Source organism: Salminus brasiliensis, chromosome 6 (assembly GCF_030463535.1).
Source record: "Salminus brasiliensis chromosome 6, fSalBra1.hap2, whole genome shotgun sequence".
NCBI lineage: Eukaryota > Metazoa > Chordata > Actinopteri > Characiformes > Bryconidae > Salminus > Salminus brasiliensis.
The window spans coordinates 21,652,471-21,678,508 of NC_132883.1; the positions used below are offsets into that span (position 1 = coordinate 21,652,471).

At 38.8% G+C, this 26,038-nt stretch overlaps 2 protein-coding genes across 4 annotated transcripts in view; one reads left to right on the forward strand and one right to left on the reverse strand.

Annotated features, from left to right (window-relative positions):
• Nucleotides 1-1,709, forward strand: part of vdac3 (voltage-dependent anion channel 3) — a 12,527-nt gene extending 10,818 nt beyond the window's left edge. For both annotated transcript variants that reach the window (XM_072682009.1, XM_072682010.1), the window contains one exon: nucleotides 743-1,709. In XM_072682009.1, the coding sequence (XP_072538110.1) occupies nucleotides 743-834 (92 nt within the window). In that variant the 3' untranslated portion in view covers nucleotides 835-1,709. The remainder of the gene's footprint in view (nucleotides 1-742) is intronic.
• On the reverse strand, nucleotides 1,685-25,859 carry ikbkb (inhibitor of nuclear factor kappa B kinase subunit beta). 2 transcript variants are annotated; one of them, XM_072682006.1, is made up of 22 exons: nucleotides 25,666-25,859; nucleotides 24,291-24,429; nucleotides 21,457-21,551; nucleotides 15,889-16,006; nucleotides 15,717-15,786; nucleotides 13,731-13,819; nucleotides 13,087-13,176; nucleotides 12,389-12,513; nucleotides 11,750-11,857; nucleotides 10,873-11,083; nucleotides 10,568-10,762; nucleotides 9,596-9,710; nucleotides 9,376-9,499; nucleotides 9,018-9,169; nucleotides 8,083-8,144; nucleotides 7,854-7,957; nucleotides 6,887-6,936; nucleotides 5,571-5,670; nucleotides 5,334-5,481; nucleotides 4,006-4,127; nucleotides 2,369-2,468; nucleotides 1,685-2,236 (listed from the first exon to the last, which is right to left on the reverse strand). In XM_072682006.1, exons 2-22 carry the CDS (start codon nucleotides 24,393-24,395, stop codon nucleotides 2,189-2,191), a joined length of 2,331 nt encoding a protein of 776 aa, XP_072538107.1. In that variant the 5' UTR covers nucleotides 24,396-24,429; nucleotides 25,666-25,859; the 3' UTR covers nucleotides 1,685-2,188. The 2 variants fall into 2 exon arrangements, with proteins under 2 accessions (XP_072538107.1, XP_072538108.1); XM_072682007.1 differs by lacking the exons at nucleotides 24,291-24,429; nucleotides 25,666-25,859 and having other exon boundaries at nucleotides 15,876-16,006; nucleotides 21,457-21,546.
• Between the last annotated feature and the right edge of the window lie 179 nt (nucleotides 25,860-26,038).

The following is a 26,038-nucleotide window of genomic DNA, read 5'->3' on the forward strand; positions in this document are numbered from 1 at the left end:
ACTCTGAGCTTGATAGTGTTGTTGTTATATGCACAATAACATTTGCCAAGACGCAGGTTGCTAGATATATAAGGGGGAAATGAAATGTATTTTTTGCTGTTACAATATTAAAGTTTTAGGGTTTCATGTAGCGTGCATTCCCTGCTCTATATATGAAAAACTATGCTTCAAAAAGAGCCTGTTTGCAGCATATGTTTTTGTGATGTCACACAAACAACATTTACATATCAACACTCTTACATATATCCATCTATTCTGCCTATAGCCTGTTCTTATAAGGAGTGTTTTAGCCTGGGTTGCTTTTTGAATGAAGTACAATACAGGCTTTCTTCAGCCAATCAGAACTCTATGTAGAAATGAATTATGATGAACTATGAAGATACATAATCCAGCCCAAAAGTCACAGGTGGATCGCAGTGGACAAACTAAAATGCACAAAAATGTAGGATATGGGTTTAAAAATATTGTGATATAAGAAACTGTTACAGGTGAATAGTAAAAAACACCCCATGACCCCCATTTATATTTTGTATGTGGATAAATATATATTGTATCTGTCTTCTGAGAAATGCATGTTTTCATAATTTGACGTATTGTTTGGCAGTTGAAGTTAAGCAAAATAAATCACTCCAGCTTTTAAAATGATTTTATCTTAAAAACACAAGTCATACTGTGTTACGATGTTTGCGTGTCACTCCCTACCTTAATTTGATAATGGCTGAGTCCCTATCTCTTCCCCTAGGTGTGAAACTCACTCTTTCCGCTCTGATTGACGCAAAGAACTTCAACGCTGGTGGACACAAGGTGGGCATGGGCTTCGAGCTGGAAGTGTAAGGATAAAGAGAGCAGCAGGAGGACAAGAGGAACAGATGGAAACCATGACACAACTGACCATATAATTCCCAATGCCTGGACCCGTTCTCCACAGCCAGTCATTTACAAACTCAAACTCATGTTTCAATTGCAACTTTAGGTCTTTGGTCCTTTGCAACCTCAAGTCACATTACAAAAAAGGACTGCCAGTCATGTGACCAGTGCTGTTCCTGGCTGCACCTCCCATCACACCATCACACCATCACCCTTTACCCTTTACCATAGCCACAGCACGTTTTGTAGAAAGGGTCCTTTTAAATGTCCTGTACATTTCCTCTCGCTCTTTCTTTAGGTTCTATTAGCACTTAATTTGTTCACTGCACTGGGAAGTTTGTGTAGGACTCCTTTCATTTCTGTTTTTGAGGGGAGGCTGTTATTCATGCTGGTTTGGCCTTTCTGCAGTTCATTTGTATGATTTTATGCTGCAGAATTCTAATTTCGCCAAACAGCTGGTCACAGTAAGGTTCACTGGCTTCATCAGGCAAAATAGGAGTCTGGTGTGAATTATCATCTTCTTGTTGTATTGAGCAGAAAGTTAAAAGGGAAGCCTCTGCAAACATCCAGCCCTTTCCACTCACGTTTGTACAAATCTTTGATTCTTTGTCATTTTCATTGCCAAACATATCACTGAATATTTAATCATTTCCTTTTGTTGTCTGTGTTTTGGTAGGAGTTAGTGACCAAGGTAGCATTTCCTCTTTGTGTTCTTGTCTTTTTCTTCTTTAAAAACTCATATCAGTTTCATTCTGACTCTGCTGTGGTGGATGACTAGATTAAGAAATTGACAAAGTGGTGTTATGGAACCCAATAAAAAGAGGAATGATGGCTCAGTTTAATATTTCTGCCTTTTTTTATACTGTTTATAGTACAAGCCGAAACGTTGAATTTTACAGTGTAAAATATTACAAATATATTTATGTGGAGACATAAAAAACAATGATTGTTGTAACATACTCAAAACATTACCACATGCAAAACCACACATCAGTTCATTCAGTGTAACGTTTACAGAATATTCAGTCATACACAGCCCTCAATAAAAAAAACAACAACAAAAAACCAAAACTGATCAGGTCAGGATAGAGTCAGTTTGTCCAGACAATGAGTCAGTTTGTCCAGTAGGAGGCAGGAGAGATCTACAATTAAAAAACACATACACTGGGTTTTCAGGTGGCCTGTGTCCAGCACAGTTTGGTAATTGAATGCTGAACCTCTAGGACTTTTACTGAATTCTTCTGATGTGCACTCTCCTTTTTTCATCGTACTCCCATTCCGATTCAAAGGCGATTAAAGATGATGTGATGTTATGAGGATATCATGCAAGATCCTGGCTTCCGTTCAGCCACGTCCATTCTTGCAGTAGCTTAAGAAAAGAAAACGATAAAAGGTAGAACGTGATGGAGACAAACATGGACAATGAGAAACTTCAGAAACAAACAGATGTCCAGCTTTTCATTTGGATGCGAGGGTATAAATGAGGTTTGCACGTTTGTACCTGCATGTTGGTTTCAGTCTCCTTGATGGTTTCCTGTACTAGACTCTGCAACCTGCTTTCAAATGTCTTGCTTTCTTCAATTACTATCAAGGACTCCTCCCTGCAAACAAACATATAAAAGCATATGTTGTACTTCTATACCACAGAGAAATACATAAAGAATCACAAATGCAGGGTAGAGTGGGGCACAACAAGTTTCACATTAAAATGCAAACTTTGTTTCAAGCTTCTACCATAATTAAAAACAAAAAAATTAATATAAAAGCTGTATGAATTATAATTTTATAGCACTTATAACAACAGGCGTTGTCACAAAGCAGCTTCACAGAGATCTGGGTCCGAGCCCCAGGTGAGCAAGCGAGGGGCAACAGTAAGTTTCTGACGTTCTAGTAATAAACACCCCATGACCGTCCTAAAATAAGATGACCACTAAAAAAATAGAGAAATTCTGAGAAATTAATGTTTAATAAACTGGTGTCTTGTTTTAGCAATTAAGCAAAAATAGCAAAAATAAATCACTTTTGCATTTAAAATGTATTTTATCTTAAAAAAGTCATATACAGTCAGCAATAAGCTTAAATTCTCACTTTAGTCCCACTGGTGTACTCCTAAGCCTGGCCATGTGTAACTGCTCCTCTATCCAAGTTCTAATCTCATATATCTAATATATACCAATTTCAGCACTGCCTCATGTTTGCCAATGTATGTGTGCCTTTAAATAGTCACAAACTATCCAGATCAGCACTTGTTATTAAAAAAAGAAAGAGTACACACTAAACAAACTAACTCTGAGCCAAAAAAGTAACAGTTGACTGTGAATGTACCTAACAGCTGAGTATGTACCTAATAAAGTGGAAAAATTTGAGAGGCTGCTGAGTCTATTTTATATTATACGCATTATTGTACATTGAATACACATGGCATACACATATCACATACAGATTTATAAAACGCAACTTCAGATTTATTGTGATGTCAACAGAAAACAGTGTTGTGTTGACATGTTTGCTCATTCATCCAAAGGTTTTACTGGAAACTTTACCATGGAATCTGGCACTACTGCTCTTTCCCCTCATTTGAAGGTGGAGTTGGCGATTCATGCATGGATGAACCGGACAGTAAATGAACTTGACTTTCTTGAGGGCTTTCAGTGGATCAACCAGACAAATAAAAAACAAACAGGTATAGCCTGAGGAGGAAAATGTATGATGCAAAGGTCATTAAAGTCAGAATGAAACTCATGAACTCCTCCAGACGGTCATGAATTATAACTGCCTGTAAAAGCTATGCTTTTACTTTCACGTTTGTGTGTTTCCATTCCACACTTGACCTTGGATTGAAGCCCCATTTGATACTGTTGATATCATCTGTTTACACGTTATTATTTTCCCTATTCTTCGCTCTATTATACCAAACAGTTCTTCCACTTATTATTATTGATTTTTATAGTCTGTGGCGGTGATTCTGAAGTTTTAGATCCATGTTGACACTCGAAGAGGTGCAGAATCGACTGATTTCCTGAGTTCATGTAAAACTACCCTGGCAGTTAACACACAGTGCCTCGCCGAGAGAAGGCACTGGAATTCCATGATTTAAATTAAATGCCGTTTTACATTTTGCGTAGAGTTCATACTCACGGTTCGTGGAGAACAGGAAGACTGCTGGAATAAGTGGGTCGAAGCTGCAGTGGTGGAGGGCCAGAGGAAGGTGGGGTCCGCCCTCCGTCTGGACTCCCACTAACTGGACTGCGAACTTTACTCTGCAAAACATACACAGATGTCAATCATTTTGAATGATCTGGATTTTTGCTTAGAAATCCAATCATAACAAACGTGGACCTTCTTTAACAAACACCACAAATGCATATTATATATATATGTGGGAGCTTGTGATTATTATTCAATATAACCCTGACATGGGTAAATACTTGGCTGATTTACTTGTTTCAGTCATGTTGCAGGACTGCAGGTTTTAAATGAAACACTAAACATTCGGATGCTCTGGCCCCTCAATGATGCAGCAATTATGCAGTGGCCTTGCCCAGTTCAGCACACAGGTACTTGAGGCGTCAAACCACGTATCACAGTAACTCACAAAACACCCAAATACACATTTAAACAGATTATTTTATAAATAACTGCAATAATTTTTCAAAACAACCAAAACATACTACGTCTTTTTGATATTAAACAGTGACAGGTTACCAAAAAATCACTTTTTGCCTTTTGCTATGCATCTGAAAGTCATCATACAGGCATTATATGGTCATGGTTTAACACATATGTCAATTTCCCCTGCTACACACTGTGAACAGCAATGTTGCCACAATATTGTAGAGGTTACTTTAGGAAGGTTTTTCTTCCCAAAACTTAACAATTTTTTAATTGTTATTTAATTATTGTTATTTAATTGTAATTTAATTTGAGCTAATTTGTCCAAGTGCTTTTTAGCTAACCTATAATATGTACCAATGCATTTTCTGGACAGCAGGATTGGAACACTTGCCTCTAATTACCCTCTTTTAAACAGGTCAATTTGTCTAAGATTAACATACATATCTATCAATAACCTTTGCTCACAGCCATGAGTTCAACAAGGATATGCTGTTAACCGTTGTAAATGTTTGTTAAATACGACAGTCTTTATATATTATGACTTAAACAAGGCTTACATCACATTTTAGGAGCCATTTGTGCTGAAATCCAGATAATTGCAGAGGGCTCACACATATACAAACAAATATTTAGTGAAGAACATATTACACAAGTGTGTACTTCAGATAACCAAATTAGGTCTATTCATCTGCTATCGTTCTCATGCTCTTATATTACAGAAGCGCTTCTTTGCTTCCCTTCTTAGTCAAGGTTATCATTAAGGCGCACGGTTAGGCTTATTTGGGAATCATTCGATTTTTCATAAGCCTCCATAAATACAGTAATATGACACCTGTGTGTCTGTGACTCACACAGGCCACTTTGAGAAGGTTCCACAACTCCTTTTGTCTCTTCTCCTGCATACGGAGCAGGTCCTGTTCACACTGAGCCATGCTGCTCACCACGCCTTCCACCCGAGGTAGCAACTCCATCACCCTCTGCCTACACACCACTGTTTTACTGCAGGAACACACACACACATACAAACTTGTGCTCAAGCTGGCTTTGATAATGCAATCACAAACACTGAGGCATACACAGAAACAAACCTGAGGTGCGTGTAGAACTCCCGCAGTTTTTTCTCGTAGAACTGAATCGCTTGGACCACCAGCTTTACCACCTCCTGACAGTCACCCATGCACCTCTGATCTAAAAGATACAACAATATGGAGCAGTAATGGACAATAATGTGTAAATCACTTTGTGCACATGTGAAGTCCAGGTTTTGGTCTAGATGTTCTCTGGCAAATCCCTGAGGTTTTTTTGTTTGACAGCAAGGGTGTCCAACTTGCACATCGCCTGTAAAAATATCTTAAAGTCTCTTTCTGATGGTAGATCCTTTAGGATTGTTGGAGACTTCCAGACTGCTAGGACTACCTGGCCTGGTCATGTTGGCGGTTGTTTTAAATGTTCTTCACTTGTAAATGTTCCAAACAGTGGAGCGGCCGATTTATTCATTCCAAGACTCCTTTGCATCTACAACCTTCTTTTTGAAGGCCTCAGATATCTCTTTGGACCTCACCATAGTGATACCACTTACAATCAAACCAGACTTAATGTCTGAGGTTTAAATAAGAGTCTCCTCCACAATCCTCTCTAACCATGTTTTAATAATGTGCTGCACCCGTGATCTGAAAGATACAACACACTGGAGCAATAACGGACAATAATGTGTAAGTCCCTTTGTGCACATGTGAAGTCTTTTTGTTTTTTTTTGACAGCAAGGGTTTCCACCTTTCACACTGCCCAAAATCAACCAATCTAATGGTAGATCCAATAATGGACAATAATGTTTACAAACTCAGTATATTTCATCAGAAGATGACAGAAGACTGACCATTCCCAGATTTGCACTGACCATACCCAGATTTTTAATCTGCTGTCTTTTATGTTATTTCAGGGAGCTCTATACATATACTTTATTCATCCACTTTATAAGTACATTGCTGCATAGGCCACTTTACTTCTGATGTAAATGTCAGGGACCTCAATTTATTTATACTGATTAAATTCCTACAATCTAGCATAAAACCATTTCTATACTTTGTGTTATTTAATGTCAAATGTATATTTACATATGTGATGTTTCTTGTTGCACCATGGGTCTGAAAGTAATGCAATTTTAATCCTGTGTATGTCCTGTACATATCGCAGTTTTGACAATAAAGCTGACTTTGACACCTTTTATCATCTGTTTTCTAGTTAATTTTTTGCAATCAAGTGACAGTGCATTGAAAGCAGTAAAAAGCATATTATGTTAACTCTGCTGCACCTGCTAGCTGACCTGAATGTTGTTGCCCTCAAATGGGTTACCATGGGCTAGCTAGATGTTGTGGCAGATGTACAGCTTGTGCAGCTGTCTTACCTCTTGGTTTCTCTCTGAGCTTGCGAAATAGCTCCATTGCCTTCACCTCTCTGAGAAAATAAAACCAAAAGGTAAGTGCAAAGAGGAATACGCATGCATGCATAGGTGTATGATTTGGCTTTGGATGAAAGCCAGGGGGAAATAAGAATAAACATGTACAATGTAAAGACTAACAAAATGGCCCAGGCTAGAACTGGGCAACATGGTGATAATTACTGCTGTCGTATAAAAATTACATTACAGTACGTCACAATGTGTTTTTCTAAGTATAGTCAATACTTAAAGTCACTGGCCAACTACATGTTTCATTATTAATTGCAAATAATTAACAAGCCTTTGTGTATTCATGAATATTATAAATATTCTTTTTAAATCTGCCACAGATAAAAAAATACTATTTATAAAATACTATTTATTAGATGGCAGGAAAACAAATGACATATATTGTGTATTGTGATATTATATCTAAGCCACTTTATAAACCACTTTTTTGGTTGTTGTGGTTAAAGGCTTATAAAATGTTACAATAAACCTATATACAATAAAGTGCTAGCTAGCCTTTACAGCATGTGAAAAGAAAAACAGAAAAATTAACATTCTTTAAAATATTGCTAGATTTAGGTTTTAAAAGTTTTAAAGTTGAGAATTACGATGATACGAGTGGAGTGGAAAACCCTCAGAGTCTTCTACGACTTCAGAGAAGTGGGAATAATAAATTACTGTAAAAGTCTGTAATTTTGGTTCTGTGCGTCGGTAATGTTTGATCTAGAATAGCCAAAACGTGGTTATGTATTGATGTTAGGGGCTCTGTTTATGCCATAATTTGCTCTAAATCAGTTGCGTCAATATTTCATGATGAATAGACCAATAGAAATGCTCTAAATGACTTGGAAAATATAACCTTGCATCTTTGCAGGGTTTAAAAACAAGTATATGTGTATGTGTGTGTGTGTAGTTTTTTCCTCACAGTGACTCCAACGCTTCACCACTTCTCCATGGATGTCTTTGTAGATCCACTATATCAGTCTGCAACTTCATCATCTCCTCCTCCAATTTATTCACATCCTCTGTCTGCCAAAATGATGCACATACACAAACACACACATAGAAACAAATAAAAACACATACAGCATTAACCATAACCATAACCATAACTGTGCAATGTTGATGAAACACAGAGACTCACACTCTCATACCTGGCCGCGGTCAAGTGCTGTTTGTTCCATCTCTCGCCACACACTCAGTAACTTCTCTGAAGCTGCGCCAACATGAAAAATGAACAATATATAATAAAGGTCTATAATCATCTTTTGAGAGATGTTATGTGACTCACTGTTGTGAGTACAGTGCCCAGTTTATTCTGATTTTGCATTTTGTCACAATTAGTTGTTTATATACAGTCATGTGAAAAAATAAGGACATTTGATCTTTATTTCAACAATATTGAGAGTTGAATGTATTATAACTGGAAATAAATATCTTTAAGAAATGTCTTTTAAAAATAATTAGCTAAATGTAATTCACAGAAGTGTGATTTTGTGTGAGTCAGGACACAGTTTGGCCTTATAGCTGGTATTTTCCCTTCTGGTTTAAATCACCTGAGTTAGACATTTCCTATGACCGTCTACAAGTCTCTGACCACAACAGGGAGGCTCACTGTTTTACTCACTCCTCCATGCTTAGCTCTATCAGCTGTGTGACGTTTCAGCCTCAGTTTTTGGACAGATGGTCTTAAATTTTCCTCAAGCTTTTACCTCATCTTCTGATAAGGTGGAGGAATTCATAGTGGATTCTGTGATGAAGAGCTTGCCAGGCCCTGTTGCAAAAAACCTCCATGCTTCACAGTTAGTATGGCTCCATGTACTCAAATGCAGTGTTTGGTTTGCACCAAATATGTCATTTATTACTGTGTGATAATAATTAATCTTTCATTCAGATTCATTTGTCCAATGCACATTGTTCCAGAGGTCCTGGTCTTGGTCATACAGACCATGTGTTTATCCAAGATCCAAGAACAATCCAAAAACACACAAAACACAGTCGTCATTTCATGTTCCCGTTGTCTTTACATTACAGCTTATATGTGGGTCTGAAAACATTTAGTAACAAATATGCAAAAACATGTTTTTACCTATGCCAGTAGCTCTCTGCTCCTGGTATTTGTCCATGTCGATGTGCAGGCTAGTGGTGAAGAATTCAAGCGTAGCTTTGAGTCTCTGATGCACAGACACCATCTCATTCTTCTGCTTAGACAGCGAACCATTATGCCTCAGCAGACTCATACTGAAAGAGATATCGAGAATGAGCGAAAAAATCTAATACTTAAACTATATAAATATAGTTTATAAATATATATATATATATATATATATATATATATATATATATATATACATTCCTACATTTGTTTTTGTGTAACAGTACAGGTCAGTTTAAAAATAATATTCTGTGACATGATTAAGTATGGCTAAAGTGCATGGCCTTCTTACATGGCTGCCTTCTGCCCCTGCTGCAGCTTCTGCCAGTCTTCCTTCAGCGCTTTTATGGTATGCCAAGCTTGACCACATGTTCGTCTTTGAGGACTGTAGGGCAACATGCGCTTAGGCTCCGTTTCTAACACACACAGGATGAACAAATACCAGCTTAAGAGTTTAGCTATTAAAGCTACCCATACAAAAGAATAACGAACAAGGGTAAACAGTGACTCACGGACGAATCGGATGTTCTCAGGGAGGATTCGTGGGCTGAACTGGGGCTCGTAGTTGGAGCAGGAGCGATCGAACAAAAAGACCAGTGGTACATCTGCCCGACGACCATCAACCATCTAATAAGCACATGACCAGAGATAATATATAATAAATAGGACGCTATACTAAGCTGGTTAAATGTCTTTTTCACCCTGACTTATTGGTACATTTTAATGAATCAGATATTTTAAGCCTAATCCAGTTCTGATCCTTTGTTTTTACTGCTGTTTGCAGTTTGAGTGTTTGACTGTGTTTAAAAAAACTTTCCTCCAGACAGGCATCTTTCACTGGTTTAAAATTTAAATATCATGGACACGGTACATTTTACCAGTTGGAGTACTGTGTGTGTTTCGTATTTTTTTTTTTTTTTACCAGTACTGAACAGTGCAATCAAAAGAGAAAAGAGCTAACCAATGTGGAAGCATAAGAGAAAAATGAAATCATACATTCAAAGGGCATTTAGAACACTATAAAATGGATATTTTACATAAGTAATCCAGATATGTGTATTTCACAAATGCATTTCAATGTAACTGGTAGACAAATGATTAGGGATGTCAGTTAAGTTGCATTATAGCATATTAACCACCTAATAAAATGGTCATTCAAAAAATGTAGACTCATATCCAAAATATATCTGTCCATATGTACCTACATCTATCTATCTATCTATCTATCTATCTATCTATCTATCTATCTATCTATCTATCTATCTATCTATCTATCTATCTATCTATCTATCTATCTATCTATCTATCTATCTATCTATCTATCTATCTATCTATCTATCTATGCTACAGTTTTATTTGGATCGACCCTACTTTTCATCAAATTCACACCACAATAAAATATCTCAGTTTTTCTACTTCTGAACACAAACATGTTACAAATCAACAGAAAAAATTATATTAAATTGCTACGTGATTTCACTCACAGTATAATCGACAGCACACTGCATGACGTCATTGTGTCGTTCAAGGGCAAGTCCGGCTTCCAGCAGCAGCTCCTGATTGGCTGAGGGAATGTTTGTGTCTTGGGCAATTCTCTCCTGTAGTGATGCCACAGTCTCTCCAGGCTCCACTGAGTAGGTACAAATCTCAGCTGATGTCATATTCAGGACATGGACCAGCTAGCGTGATGGAGGGGAACAAAACATTAGGCCTTGTTAGTTATGGGCCTTCACATTAACTCAGATTGAGCTGTCTACAGTGTTAGTCATGCCTTTGATGGTAACCATACCTTCAGCTCTAGGATTCGTTCTAGTTCCTTAAAGCAGCTACTGGAGCCACTCTGAGAATCTTTCCCTCCTTCTTGGGATTTCTTGCTTTTCTCTTCATGGTCGCTATCATTCAGACTGTCTTTCGAGCTCTGCTTAGTGTCTTTACCTCTTTCCTGCGGCGACCACCTCAGCATCAACTGCAGCCATCGCTCCAGCCTGCCAGCTAATAGCCTGATGGATCATTGTGAGAAAAGCCTAATGTGTCAAATACACCTCAAGCACAGTTAAGGCTAGGGCACTGACCTAAGCAAAAAAGCCACAAATCACTGTCTGCCACAAGAACTGTCTAGCACTATCTCTTGAGTTTCCTGAAAATGAAATTCCTTTGAAATATGCAAGCTGACATAATGCAGTGTTTACATTTCAGTCAACAAACAAACTATAGCATGCCTATGTTACTTAATATCCAAATACAACATATTTATTCTTCTGTGTTTCTTATTAAATGAGAATATTACAGTGCACATACACATAGAGCAGTCAGCATAATGCATAATCCTGCAGTCAGATTCTAAAGGATATCTGATAAGTCTATTAGCACTATGAGGCTCGGCGACACATTTAACAGTCGAGTTGTACACGCTGAAAGATATGCAGTTACACAGACATCTGCATAAATGTCATAGCGTGATCTTAGCAGATACAGTGAAAGGTATACCCGCATATTGATTTAGTGTGAGCTAATCAACACTCCTGCGTGGAGCTAATGTTAAAAGCTGGGCTGAAAGTAATGAACATATTTCTTTGTTCAGCGAGCTGCTTGACTAGTTACAAACCTCATTAACCAACTTTGTAACCAACCTACTAAGAATGCAACTGTCTTTGGGAAGCACTCACTTGTTGAGGTTGTGGGGCTGCGGCAGGTATTTGGAGAAGTGCACCTCTCCTGTCAAATCCTCATAAACCACAATGTCATCCTCATGCTTCTGCTTCAACTTATTATGCCTGGAAAGGGAGATTGAACAAATATTCGAAGATTTATTTTGGAGTCTACAATATATATCCACTCTTGCCAGTATTGCTGTTCCAGTCTTTTGTTATTCATTACAACCTGATTGGTTAAAAAATAATGGAATGCAGCCAATTATATTAAAACAAGCAGAAATAATATACACCACAAAAGCAGGATTTCCAAAGAATATTATCTTGACTCAATATCGTTAAAAACAGGATGGAAAATAACAATTGAAGACCACAGGGGTTTATATGTTTCCCCATTTTAAAGACAAGTGAAAATTTGATTGGCATCACTGGGAAAAAGAAATGACACTTCTCCAACCTCTGGGTGTTCCCTGTTGGTATAGCGTGATATACGTGACTGATAACTACAAGGAAACGTCCTGTGCCTCTAAGACCTCTCTTATAACAGCAATCAAGGTCCTAACAGAGGACCCCCTCATGAGCCCCTCTGAGACAAAACGGCAATAATTCTAAAAACATTACACTTGGACAAAATACTGTGAATGTAACCGGTACCATGGAACAGGCTGCCAGGTGGGCAGAAATGGTCTGAAGCCAGTGATACACTCAAACACCAGGGTGCCAAAACTCCAGTAATCCACTGTTACTGTGTACTTCTGCTGCTCCAACAACTCTGGAGCCTGAGTAAGAGAGTGAGAAATGCGTAAAGGAGTTATTACAGAGACAAACAAACAAGCAGAGAAAATGTGCTGATGTTTAATAAAGAAGCCTATTTCTCAATTTGTAGCTTGAACAAAATAATGATTTATTTTCTCAAGACTTTAAGAAAAACACTATTACTCTGAGAATGTATGTGATCTGACATAAGTGATTATTTTGTCCTAAAAAAAAAAAAAATTGCCATAATCAGGTACTTTTTTAACATTCTGTTTTTAACCACATGCTCAATTTCAACTGCTTTGAATGGAATTTCAATTTCGTGTTGAGTGCATTTGAAAAGCATGATTTTGTGAAATGAAAGTAGGCGTTGGTTGCCCCAACACCCAACCCAAGTTGGTTGCCACCCGAGATTATTTCTTGAACGTCACAATTCTTTTAATCACTTGCATTAATACAGAATTACACTGACAGGTGTGGTAATTTGTGTGTATTTGTGTTTAAAGGTATTTTTTTTTACATCAGATTTAAACATAGATCGGTCAATTCCATTCTTCATAAACTAAAGATAAAGTATTATGAGACTTGGAACTCACCAGATATTGCAAGGTTCCTACAAATGATGTGCACAAACTGCTTTGGTCAAGCTCCTTAGCATAGCCCAAGTCGATAATCTTATGAATCAACTGCAAGAGAAGAGAAGATAATTTTTTAAGGGTTTTTTTTAACAAATTGACATTTAAACAATATCCAGGAGATGGATGCAAGACACCTAAACAAATACAACTGGAGAAATGTTTCTTAATTGTATCTTAAAATAATACATCCAATGTAATTAACAGAAATGCTAATACTAAAGTTTAGACACTCTCACATTTATTACTACGTAAAATACCTAAAATTAGAATCACATGCTCCACATGCTCAGCTGTATATGATCATGGAGTTTGGAGGACTTAAACCTCAGACATTTAGTTGAAGTGATTGGTATCACCATGCCCAGAGCCAAAGAGCTCTCTGAGGCCTTCAGAAAGAAGGGTATAGATGCACATGACTCTGGGATAGGAAACATGTGGTGGTGTCCAAATGATTTCCTCACAAGTTCTATTAATTACATTTTACAAATGATTTTAAATACATTTCTTTAGTTCAATTTAAAAGAAGGATTTAATATGGTATCCTAACTTTTTAACATGACAGTATATGCACATATGCACACAGACACAATCTTACAACTAACCCTTTTTTCTCCCTGCTGGAGCACAATGTTCTCTGGCTTGAGATCCCTGTGAATAATCCTCTTCTTATGGAGGTATGTGAGGGCTGAGGCTGAAACGAGATACCAGGGAGGTCATTTAATTATCAGCCTACACATGTACTCACCTATAAACTCCTCCAAACAAAATGTTTATTGAGCTGCTTTATAAACCCTCCTTTTCTAAATCCTCATTAAGATAGAAATCTCAAGTGTTTACTGAAGGGTTCATCCTTTCAACATCCTCCTCTTGATTACGAAAGTGAATGAAGTCACTACCGTGGCCATGCGTAGCGGGAAGCCCATCTAAAATTACTTTACATGGTACCAACAACATATTGATACCCAAGCTGGCTTAAGTACTTCTATTGTCAAGGTAGCTTTCTTTTTATAGAACATTTCCGGTGGCATCATTAATTAAATAGCAGCGGAGTTTCCTTAGAAAACCTTTTACAACTTGGAATCAGATCTCCTCACTGCAATACAAAGATATATCCAAGAATAATTATGTACTTTCCAATACAGGAGGAAGTGGGTTTGATGGGGCGTGAGCTCATTCTCATATAATATTGTAATAGAACCTAGTGATGTCACCGTGGTGTGGTCCTGGTACATGCAATGCAGTGCTGTACAGAATGTGAGCTTCCTTATGACTATTGCAACCTCATTAAGCTTGTATTGGTCTGTGTCAGTGTTATACAGAGAGTGAGAGAAAAAGACTGGCCACAAGTGTGAGGTCATACTTATAATGGATAACTCATTACAGGTGGAAGAGAGCGGTGTATAAATGCACGTGACTGAGCTTCTGCAGTGAGTAAAGCTAATGGGTTAATGGTCATCAGAAATGTGGGAGTGGCACTGGTAAGGTCAACTACAGTGTGTCACATCTCCCACCCTCAAACTGCATCCTTTAGGAAGTAAATCATTTCTGCAGGATGCTGACAACAGAGGACACACAGTCATCAAAGAGAAGCCAGATAACTCACTATATGTATTGGGGGGAGGGAAAGGCGGTGAGGTTAGCCAGACTACATATGCCAACATAGCTGCTGGATGCTACATTTCAACAAAATATCTTTATAGAAAACCAGAGGAAAACTGGGATAAACTACAATATCGGGACCTGCTTGTCAGTTAAGTCCTCCAGAGAGTCCCAGACAACATAACTGATCTTCCTCAGGAGCTGTATGTGTGAAAGCAAACATCTGGATCAGTTGTACTGGACATTACTTGGCAGACTTTATATTGCCAGCCTCTAGAGCTGGGCCATATTACAATATTATATTGTATTGTGATAAAAAAAATTTTTATCGTTATAACAATATGCTTTTCTTTGCATATTGAGGATACTGTTAGTGCTTAATAAACACATCAGCTGCAGGTTTCATTACAAAAGGGTTTTTAGACTGGTTTAATTAGATATAGAGCAGCAGATGTTGAATAAATTAATAAATTAATAAATAAGAAATTTTAAGAATCTGTTGCTACTGATGTTTTAATCTGTGATTACATGTATTGTGATAAGTATATTTAAGTCTTTAAATATCGTGATATAGTATTTTTATCGCCCAGCCCTACCAGCCCCCCAGTACAATGCCAGGGTAATGTCCAGTGAGCCCATGAGTGAATAGAGCATATAATTTTCTGTCATGAGAATTCACAGTGGGTCATGTCGTGCCCCTTGCCTAAACCACATAGAACATGTTTTGCAATGAGAACATCGTTTGACATGTCTGGTTCTAATTTCCGGCACGTTATCTGGAGTTCATAGGTAAAAAGGGCTACTGTGATGTTAGACAATGCTTGGCAGTTAGCTGATGTAACACAACTAGCACTCGCAGTGACGCTAATGTCATTGGACAGCTGAAAGAACTTAAAGGGGAATGCTGAACTAAAGTTCTGTTATATCAGCTAACGGACACTTGCGCTAGCAATGTGCATGTGCATGCATGTACTTCTGTGTGTACCCACATATATCTCGCAGCAGGATCAGAATTGAGCCTTCTCTCATTCCGCAGCAGTTCTCCAGCAGATTGAGATACTACACATAAAAAAAGGCAGGAGGTTGCATCTGCTTAGTCTCGTATATGCCATCACACAATTATCACGCGCACGAAAACCCACACCCACATCATCACTGCACCTTGCGGAGGTCTCCTCCTTGGCAGTACTCCATGGCCAGCAGTGGCAGGTCATTAGTGGCTAGTTTCAGCAACTCTTCTGGCACCTCCCTCGCTGCCACCACGTTCACATGATCCAACCTGAGAGAAGGAATGTGTGAATTAATTCTTACAGGTCACATGTTATCATTTGATATTCATTTAAATTCTAATTCATTATATATGTGTATATATGTGTAAACAAATCGATGTTGAATATTAAAAGTTAAAGTCATTTGGATGACAGGTAAGAATCCTAATTACCGGTGAACATGGACACATGTAAGCTTACAAGCACACACAAGCCTCAAACAGGAAACATAAAAACCAGTGCAGCTGGAACACACAACCCAATTCCAAACCCTGCCTTAGAGAACAAACCTGGGTTGTGCAACGTTTTATTAGAATTGGTCTTTAATACACAAACCACTGGCGGTGCCCTCTTAGACTGACTTCCATTAAAACAGATAGAACACATGCTAATAGAAGCACTCCAGACTGACCCTGTAATGAAAAACTCAGCAAAAAAACCCAGCCCTAACTCAGCCCTACCAGAGTTATAATCTACACAAATACATGCGGCTTGTGGTCGGACTGAGAGAACACCTTTGAAATGACTGCTGGAATAACAAGCGTTAGGTGTCAACTGATGAGCAAGAGCTGTGCACACAGTTCTTCCTGCTTAACAGCTGAAATATCACAGATTTCTACTGAACTCTGCGTCTTTTGATAGTTGTGGGATCCTCCACGGTATCACTGTCTCTGCCCATTACAGGCTGCATATTTTGACAGAGATTGTGAAACAATGCACTGACGCAGAACACTCATCCCTAACTTGAGTTATTACTGTTGGCCTAACACCCCGCTGTACCTGTAAGTTATGAATGCGTCACGTCATGGCTCTATGCTCTTTTCCACATGGTTACCTTATTGGTCATTTCTTTATCTGAGGTGCTTTGATTAAATGAAAATAAAGGCTGTTTAAATAAACTCCGTTTAAGGTCATGAGAAGCTTCTTAGAAAAACCTTTTTGAAGAGGCCCTAGGATGTTAAAAAATTATTTTCCTTGGCATAGTTGACTCACAAGAATTCATTACACAAAAGTGACATAAAATGAAACTCAGACATTGCTGCGACTTCTTTCAATTTTAAAACATCAAGACTGTTTCGTGACAGTCTTTAGTCATTATATTTACACCCAGCCTACTAGCAAACCCCTAGTCAAAGCTGTCAAAACGGTTAAAAAGTGACAGCTACAGGACAATATCTTGTTGTTGATACTGGAGAGTATCGCCACCAGACATCACTATTACCACCAGACTCTTCTAATTAAGGGAACACAAATTACTACACCAACTAGGCCCCTTGACCCCCAATGTCTGCAGAAAAGGAGCTCAAAGTCATAGGATGCACAGGATGAATGCTGAGGGGAGCAAGCAGCGACCAATGCTCAGATGAAAGCTAACCCTAGCCCTTATTTGTTTTGACAGGTAAGACTCAAGAAAGTCAAACCCAACCCCAAACTTGTTAAAACTATGTTATAATATGGAGCTTCAGTGAGGTGAGCAGTCTTTAATGCTGTAAACCAGCCAATAAGAACAGCTTAAAATTTAAGCCTGCGAAAAACACAGCGAGTTTCATTAGGAGGCAAAACAACAGGGCCGTAAGTAGGCTTGTACTGTCATGTCCTCGTCCTATGTCACATATTTAATATTCAGATATAAAAGAACAGCGTAAAACACTCAATAACTATTTTTAGATATCAGAACGCCTTTTCCGTCCATAACCTGACATGTTTTGGAGTGTAACAGCTTTGTGGATGAGACATATCACACTGGAATTTGACTGGATGATGAATAGGCTTGCAGCTGTATACCAGTTTTAGGTATGTTATGGTATGAAAATGGTTATTATACTATGTCCATTTGCTTAATACTGAAAACAAAAATGCAACTGAACAGAGAATCCCACTAATTTCATACCGTTCAATCAATGAAAATAATCATGAATACAAAATTGTTCAAAAGAGCCCCACCTCATGTGCAGCATTAATTTATGGTATTAATTTTAAAAGAAAGATGCTAATGATAATAATAATAATAATAATAATAATAATAATACTTAGATGTACTACTTTTGCAACCCTAAAGGTGAAAAGCAGGCATTTCAAAACAAACATGGAACCAGAGTTGGATGTTACTGTAGACTAACCCTAATATAGAGGAGTACTCACATCAGCACCCGCACTTGATAAGGAGTGCAAAATATGGATGGAAGAGGAGGAGAAGGCGGGGGGAGAAGAGGGCTTTTGTTTATGACCATATTTATTTGAGCATGCTGTCAGCCCCTCGGTATTGCGCCCTCCCCCGGGGCGATTCTGAGCCGCCGCTCACAGGCCCAAATAAGGACTTCCACCTTGTTTGGTTCATGTGTTTTGGTTCATGATTCAGGTTCTTTTGCTTTCATGCGTTTCACCTGAGGCTGCGGGTACTTTAGGAGCCTTGACGTCTTAGTTGGACGCCGAGAATTGCATGTTTGGAACCTTGAGGTTCAGCTAGGCACTCCCACACTCACGCAGCAGTTCCTGGGCGGCCTAGGCAAGAACGGCTAGGCCGCCCAGGTCCCCCAGCTATACCCCCAGTCTCAGGTGTGTTTTGTTTTCGCCCTCTGATTTGTCAAGTTTGTGTTGTGTTCACCTTTATGCCCTGTAACTGCTCCTTTTTTTGCCTTATTTTGCCCCCTTGTATTATTATAGTTTTGTTAATAAACTACTTGCATTGGACCCATCTCTGCCAGTGTTCATCCCTCTGTGTCTGGCCTTATTCGCCATGACACTTACGTGTACAAACAGCAGTAACAGCAGCAGTTTCAGCTGCAAGACAGGTGCAGTGTTTATGGAAATGGACAGGAAAATATGCTGTGATGCCACTTTGAGGCAAATTACAAAAAAGAATTTTGCATTTTAAATACAATGACCTCAAGCATTGTGCTTAATATGGCCAAAGACATGAATGAACAAAAAGTGTTTTCCAAAGATATACGGTATATGTTCTTTTTAGCCTTCATTCTGCAGCTCAGGTGCATTTGGCTGAGTGGTTCTGCTCACACATGGAAAGAAATGTGGCCACTTTGGGTGTGCACTTAAAAATGCTTATGTCTACAGTGTGTGGAATAACTCTGGTTAGGCTCAAAGTACTGGTGTGTGTGTTTCGTGGTTTGGCTCTATGTGTTAAGTTCGGAGAGTGGGTGTAGGCTTTAGGTTTGTGGCCTAAACCAAGTCTGGGGGCAGACAGCTATAAATTGTGCCCTAAATAACAAACTAACACCCCTTACCCAACATCTCTACCCTTGTCGCACAAACACACACGTTTAAACACCACCTTAATTCTGCACAAAACAGTTGCCATGACCCATTTTGCTGTAAAAATAGAACATGCGCTAGCACGTACACAGTAGTGTAAACATATGACCACTTTTACGTGCTGACTGACATTTGGTATGTCAGTTTATGTTAAACTTTTAATGCTTGAGCTACATAATTTTTGTGACAATGACAGTCTCCAGTGGAACAAGAGTTTACTAAATAAATTTTCGGAAACATTCAAACTTCCCAGAGGGCGCTCTGCTACAACAAAACTAAGCATCAGAACTGGATCAGAACTTTAAAAGCCAATACCCAATTGAATAAAACGGCAGGATGAGTCTAAGACTGGGCGATATGGCAAAAATATTATATTTCAATATTTAAGGATACTTTCACGATACACGATATTCATCACAATAGATGTGATTGCAGACAAAATGCAACAGTAGTGATAGATTTTTTAAAACTACCATCCAAATAATCCAGTTAACCAGTAATTACACTGTTTGTAATGAAACATGTAGTTGACCAGTGTTCTTCAAGCACTGACCATGTTCTCTATGTGCTTATAAAAGCATATCACTATACCAAAATGTATCACGATATGATAACATTTTGTCATATTGCCCCTATATATCCCTATTTATATTTTTTTTATAAAAACGGCCTTCTACTTTAGGAAACAGCAGTCCTTTCGTAGCCCTTAGAAGCTGAGGGTCACTACTTTATGTTTTTCACTATATTAAAAGTAGTTTTACTACAGTGGTGGCTCAGCGGTTAGAGCTCCGGGATATCGATAACAGGGTTGTGGGTTCGATTCCCGGGCTCGGCAAGCTGCCACTGTTGAGCCCTTGAGCAAGGCCCTTTACCCTCTCTGCTCCCCGGGCGCTGGAGTTGGCTGCCCACCGCTCTGGGTGTGTGTGTGTACTCACTGCCCCTAACACATGTGTGTGTGTGAGTGTGTGTTCACTACCAGATGGGTTAAATGCGGAGGACACATTTCGCTGTACGGTCCACACTGTACAGTGACAAATCCTTGCACCTTTACCTTTACCTTTTTACATACATAAATAATTACACACAATTACACAGTGTGTTACGCAAGTAATTACAATTACATTTTACTTGCAATCTGCATGAACAGGTTCAACTCTGCCCTTCTGAATTATTTCTGTTCATTCTGATTTCAGGAAATAACAAAAAATATATAGGACAGTGTTTCCTTCCACAAAACAAAACTGCATGCATAGTAACTTTCCATATTAGTGATAAAATGTTTGTTCTCGAATCCTTAAAAATTGTGCACTGTGCAAATCTGAGAATCTGTGTGTGCAAAAAATACTTTTTTCACAGTGTAAATAATAAAAAATCAAGCCATGCTTTTGTTTCACTGCCAATAGCTAACTTCCCAGGATAAATGAACATAATAAGCTGAAAAACGCTACTGGTTCTGCATCATATTTTGACACAAAGTCATGCTGTTACACCCATACAACAAACACAGAGATGCACTTGCTCTGAAAGCGGGATTAACCAGAAGGCATTGTGAAGGAACTAAGAAGATACTGGGCATGGGGGCGGTTCCCAACCAAGCCTTTTTGAGTCAAGTTTTTACTATGTCATAAATCTGCTCCTCTTTGTTTTTTCCCTTAAGCCTCTGCTCCCAAAACATGTATAAATAGCTGAATAACAATGGAAGATTTAGCTTAGACTGTGTGGAATTCATATAACTCTGGTAAACACAGAAAAGATTAGAAGATTTTGGAATTAAGTGGGCAAAGGATGGAAAAAGAGAGACACCGACCATGACATCAAATGTCTGCACACTATGTTATCATATTTTCTTCCAAAGACATTCATTCACTATGTGTTTATACGGTGGAAAAACAAGAACTAAGAAATCTGTCCATAAAGCAGATGTTTCAAGCCTGGAATTACAAGTCTGGAGGGACAACATGTCTTGGATGGATTGAATACATGTTTGCAAAACCAACTGAACTAATAGGAAGTGCAAGGTATTATCACCAACTGCATGCACTGTTGTGAGACTACTGATGAGTGTATTCCAAAGACAATATAATGGCATGTCATTGTGGCCTACTGTTGTGTCTGAGGGGTGACCACATTGGTTATGTCTGCTGATGGAAAGAGATGCAGACGTCAGTAGGTGGAAGGCAACAGTTCTGACCTCTTCATAATCTGGATCTCCAAACACCATCGCTCCTTGTTCTTGGAACTCAGCTCTTGACGGCACTGCTTTATAGCAATCTGATCACCAGAGTCCTGCGCGCACACACACACACACATAGAAGCAGAAGGAAATTAAGCGAGATATGTGTTAAAAAATATACAAGTACCATATAAAAAGTTTATAGCTGAGGAAACTGTCTGAGCAGAATAATAAGTGCACAGTTACGTAAGCCTCAACGAATATTATTGCTACAGCTGTTTTGGAGGTCTTGACCCAGAAGACTTAAACAACATCCATTAGTGCCTCTGAAAACACATTTATGAGCGGGCACGTAACCAGATATTATACATGTCATTATTTGTTCCAAACATTAATTCTGAATGTTTGTTTTTCTCCTCTTAATTAACAGTGATGTTATTGTTATTCACTTCATGATAATTTAGCACCTATTTTAGACTGCTTAAGCCTTATACCTCAGCCTTATTAAGTCAATTCACTACAATTAATAACAGTTAGATAAAAGATACAACTATATAATATGCAGTTATGTAAGATAACTGAGTGAAACATTTGCAGAATTCCAGAGCAAACTTGTGTCCTCCCTTTCTTAATAATTATGAAGCAAAGTTAACTGAGAATACTGCATATACATTTATCATCAGGATATGAATCATATCATACCTCGAACACACTGTGTCTAGCCTTTCACCATGCTTTAAACATGTTATTCACACTTAATAATAGTCATTGTTGCTCTTGGAGTTAAAAGAAAAGAACTTGGCAAAAGAGCTCCATTTTTCAACAGTGACCAAATTGCGAGAAACATCAAGAGGAAGTCAAAAAGGAGTCGTATCACTGAACGTGACACTACTAACTACTAACACTGTCTCATTTCTTACACAGCATCTCCTGCAGAATGGAAAGAGACAAAGAGAAGCAGGGGGAACCACTCACAGTGAAACAAGAAAGAATAATAAAGACGGGCCAACAGCGTAGGATTGAGCGTAAGCACTGATACAGTAATGCTGTGGTCCAATGACATCATATCTAAGGGTCAGTTAGGTCAGTGCTTTGAGTGGCGGTACTCAACTCAGACTGTAAATGATAAGTCATCTGTGATGTAGCACTAAAGCACTTTTGATTTCCTTTTTTTTTGTGTTGGTACTGGTGCTGTCAGCAACAATACTGACCAACGCCCCAAATCACGGCCACACTACTCTCCGGACGGAAATGATGTCGTTACTCTGTGACAGGTTTGAGGGTGAGTGTGCCACTGAGTGTTTGTTACTTTACACATCCTGTGTTGCTAGGCAGATACGTCTAGGTCCTGTATGAATTGTGGATGTGCATGTAGCAATATGGGTAACTAGCTGCACTGCTGGGAAAAGCCAGAATAGGAAAATACATGCGTACAATACAAAGTTATGTAAATGATGAGACAGTCGACATATTTTTAGAGTCCCCCATCCAATATGGGGTGCCATATCAAAGCCTTCTTACTTCACTATGGTAGAGCATTATCTTGATATAGGCACCAATGCAAATGGTTTCCTTTTACAGAGTTATCACTCTTGGCATTAAAAGGATAGCAAACTTCTTTTTTCCTTAGAGTAGTCATACTACAGTGGTTGAGTGTATATGTGTGAGTGTAAGCAAATGTCAGGCTGAGGCAGGTGATGACAAGGTATGAGGTCACTTGCAAGAGGATGCTCATGTTAGTTACTCTGGGCAGGCTAAATGAAGAAGCGGGCCTCTTATTTCCTGTTGGCTTTAGCAGCTTATTGTTGGTGAAGGTGTTCTTGAAGAATCAATTGTGGGAATCTGAAGTGGCTCTGTTTAAACCTATGAATTTCTGATTTAGGAAGGGCGGGGTGGGACTGACTCAGCGAGCTGCTTCGTTTACCATAAACAAGGATACTATAGTGGGATTGAAGGGCTAAGCAGAAGATTGTGTGTTTTCTGTTGCTGCTCCTTACTTTCTTTCTTTCTGTCTGTTTATCTATCTGTCTGTGTGTGTGCCTTGAAACTGTAACTGCAGTCTCTCTCATTTCTAACAAATTTTCATTTACTTGGAGGAAATAACATACATTTAAATACACTGTCTCTTTTTTGCATAATTTGAAAACTCGTACTTGTACTCTTTGCTCTGTGCTAGGTCCAAAAATGGTCCAAAACTTGTTTCGTTCACTTTCAATATCTATTATGAATGATTTCATTTCCCACTGATTCTCAAGTTATTGTTGTAAATATAAGGATACAATGTTTTGTCAAGACATTGATATTATACATAATGTTTTTTATCATAGAGACCCCACAGAACCATTTAATCAGACGCCATATCATTTAAGCACTGAAATTGTTCTTCGTGTCATCATGGTTGTATATATTTTCAGCGCTGGCTCAGCGGCTAGGGCACAGGGTTACTGATAGCGGCAAGCTGCCACTGTTGGGCCCTTAAGAAAGACCCTCTCTACTCCCCAAGCGCCACAGCGATGGCTGCCCACTGTCACTGTTTATAGTCATTGCACGGATGGGTTAAAAGCGGAGGGCAAATTCCATCTGTGCCCAACATAAATGGTGAATAGGGTTGTCTATCTAAAGAAGAACCTCGTTTTAAGGATGTAATCTAACCAAACAGAGGTTAAAATATTACAGGTTAATTAGCCAGGGAATTTCACATGTAGTGCCCATGTTATTACATAGTAATAGTGTAAAAAAAGAGCTGTGTCCTGAACCAGTCACCTTTTGCATGAGCCAGCAGCTACACTAAAACCAGCAACAGTTATGCAATGACTACATGATGTGTGCAGGTCTAGGACACAGTCTTATACCTTGCTCTGCCAGCGGGTAACATTGCCAAATCCTCCAGTTCCAAGTCTCTCCTTTAGTTCCCAGGAACCACAGTTCTGGGACTGCATGGGGGATGCTCTGCTCATATTGAACCCTCGCCCTCAGGTCCTGTACTCACCACTGATGTAAAATGAACAGAAACATAAAGAAACGTCATCACTGAAAAAATACAAATAAGATGCAATACAGCAAAAATTTAAGAAAATAAATCATGAGTTCATTGGGACTCAAACCCTGGACCTTCAGATTAAAAGATGCTCTGATGCTCTACCGACTTTTTGGTTCTGGTGATAATCGTTATTTTCTGAAATGCTGCAAGAAGGGCAATGAATTAGGACTGGTATTTGTAAATGTCAAGAGGTGGCAGGAGGCGTGCAGATTTTTCACCTGATCGGAGGGATGAACACTAAAGACTCCGATAAAAAAGTCTCTAGCCAGGTACGCCAGACACCTCTACGCTGGCCACCAATGAGTTTTCAAGAGATCTCGTGGTGCAACAGTAGTGCGTCTGACTCCAGATCAGAAGAACACTAACGTAATGTCATTTTTACATTTTGTAAATTTAGCGCCCCATTTCCAAACACCCCCTGCAACTGATCTCCTGATTGTCAAGGCTTAGTAGGCATGTTTGATCAGACTGAGCACTAGCCTGTGCTGGACCCTGTCACTTCTCCAGAACAGGAGTACTGTGCTTTGTGAGGTGCAGTAAGGCGAACACTGCAGTCGCATTGCACTGCTCTCTTTGGGCGCCTATACCTTTTTACCTTGTACAGTCACTATACAGCCACTGCATTTCATTTATTATTATTATTATTATTATTATATATATATATATATTTTTTTTTTTACTACTTTACATCTGATTTGATGTTATTTACATCTCTGCATATAGGCTGCTCTGTTATCTCCTCTGTTGTTGCTATGTTCACTGTCTTAATGTATAAAACTGAAAGTCTTCTAGCAGAGGCCGGGTCCTGCCTATTTGCTAACTTTATTTAACGTATGAAGAGAAGACAGGCCATCGAAAATGAAGTGAAAATGAAGCTGAGAGAGATTCCTCACAGGACCCAGTGTCAGTGATTTGGCAATGTGCTGAACTAACATATTTTTCTACTGATCTGTTGAAAACGAACAAGCGTGGGCTTCGTCAGTATCGTCCAACACACATGGGGTGTCTGACCGTAGCTGTGGTCTGTTTATTTTTCTAAACAGGAAGATGAGATGTGAAGACAGTTTAAGTAGAAAAACACTCAAAATCATCATTTCTGCTGACTCCTGTGTTTGTGGCGAGACACTATATGCTAGTTATTCATTTACGTCTGAAATACGAACAAAGCAGTAAAGTGAACACTTTACCTTTGCCACCTGAATCGGTTCCCTTCACAGGAATTGGAGGTTTTTACTCGCTTACGAATTAGCTATAGCAGAAGTAGTCTACTTTTTAAACGCTGCCATTTGCTTTGACCAGCGAAAATGTTGTGGATAAAAAAAAAAATATCGAAATAGAGAGTAAAGCTTTAACACTGCAACATGAGAGCTTTACGCAAAGACACTTCCTGAAACTGAAAAGTGAAAAGTCACTTCCCGTAAAGATTGAACAACGCTTTTTTCCCCACCTGTACTCCGATAACTCCCGCCTCTTCTGAGCTAGGACTGGATGGTAGATCTTACTGACAAGCCATCTAGCCAATCCCTGTACGGAAGCCGCCTACTTCTAGCCAATCCTGGC

What these genes read in the sequence shown, in the direction of transcription:
- ikbkb (XM_072682006.1), bottom strand. Translation starts at nt 24,395, where the DNA reads ATGAGCAGAGCATCCCCCATGCAGTCCCAGAACTGTGGTTCCTGGGAA. An exon ending in CAGCACTTGACCGCGGCCAG is followed by an intron (nt 7,958 to 8,082) that starts GTATGAGAGTGT and finishes TCATTTTGGCAG; the next exon opens with ACAGAGGATGTGAATAAATT. An exon ending in GCTCAGAGAGAAACCAAGAG is followed by an intron (nt 5,671 to 6,886) that starts GTAAGACAGCTG and finishes TGTATCTTTTAG; the next exon opens with ATCAGAGGTGCATGGGTGAC.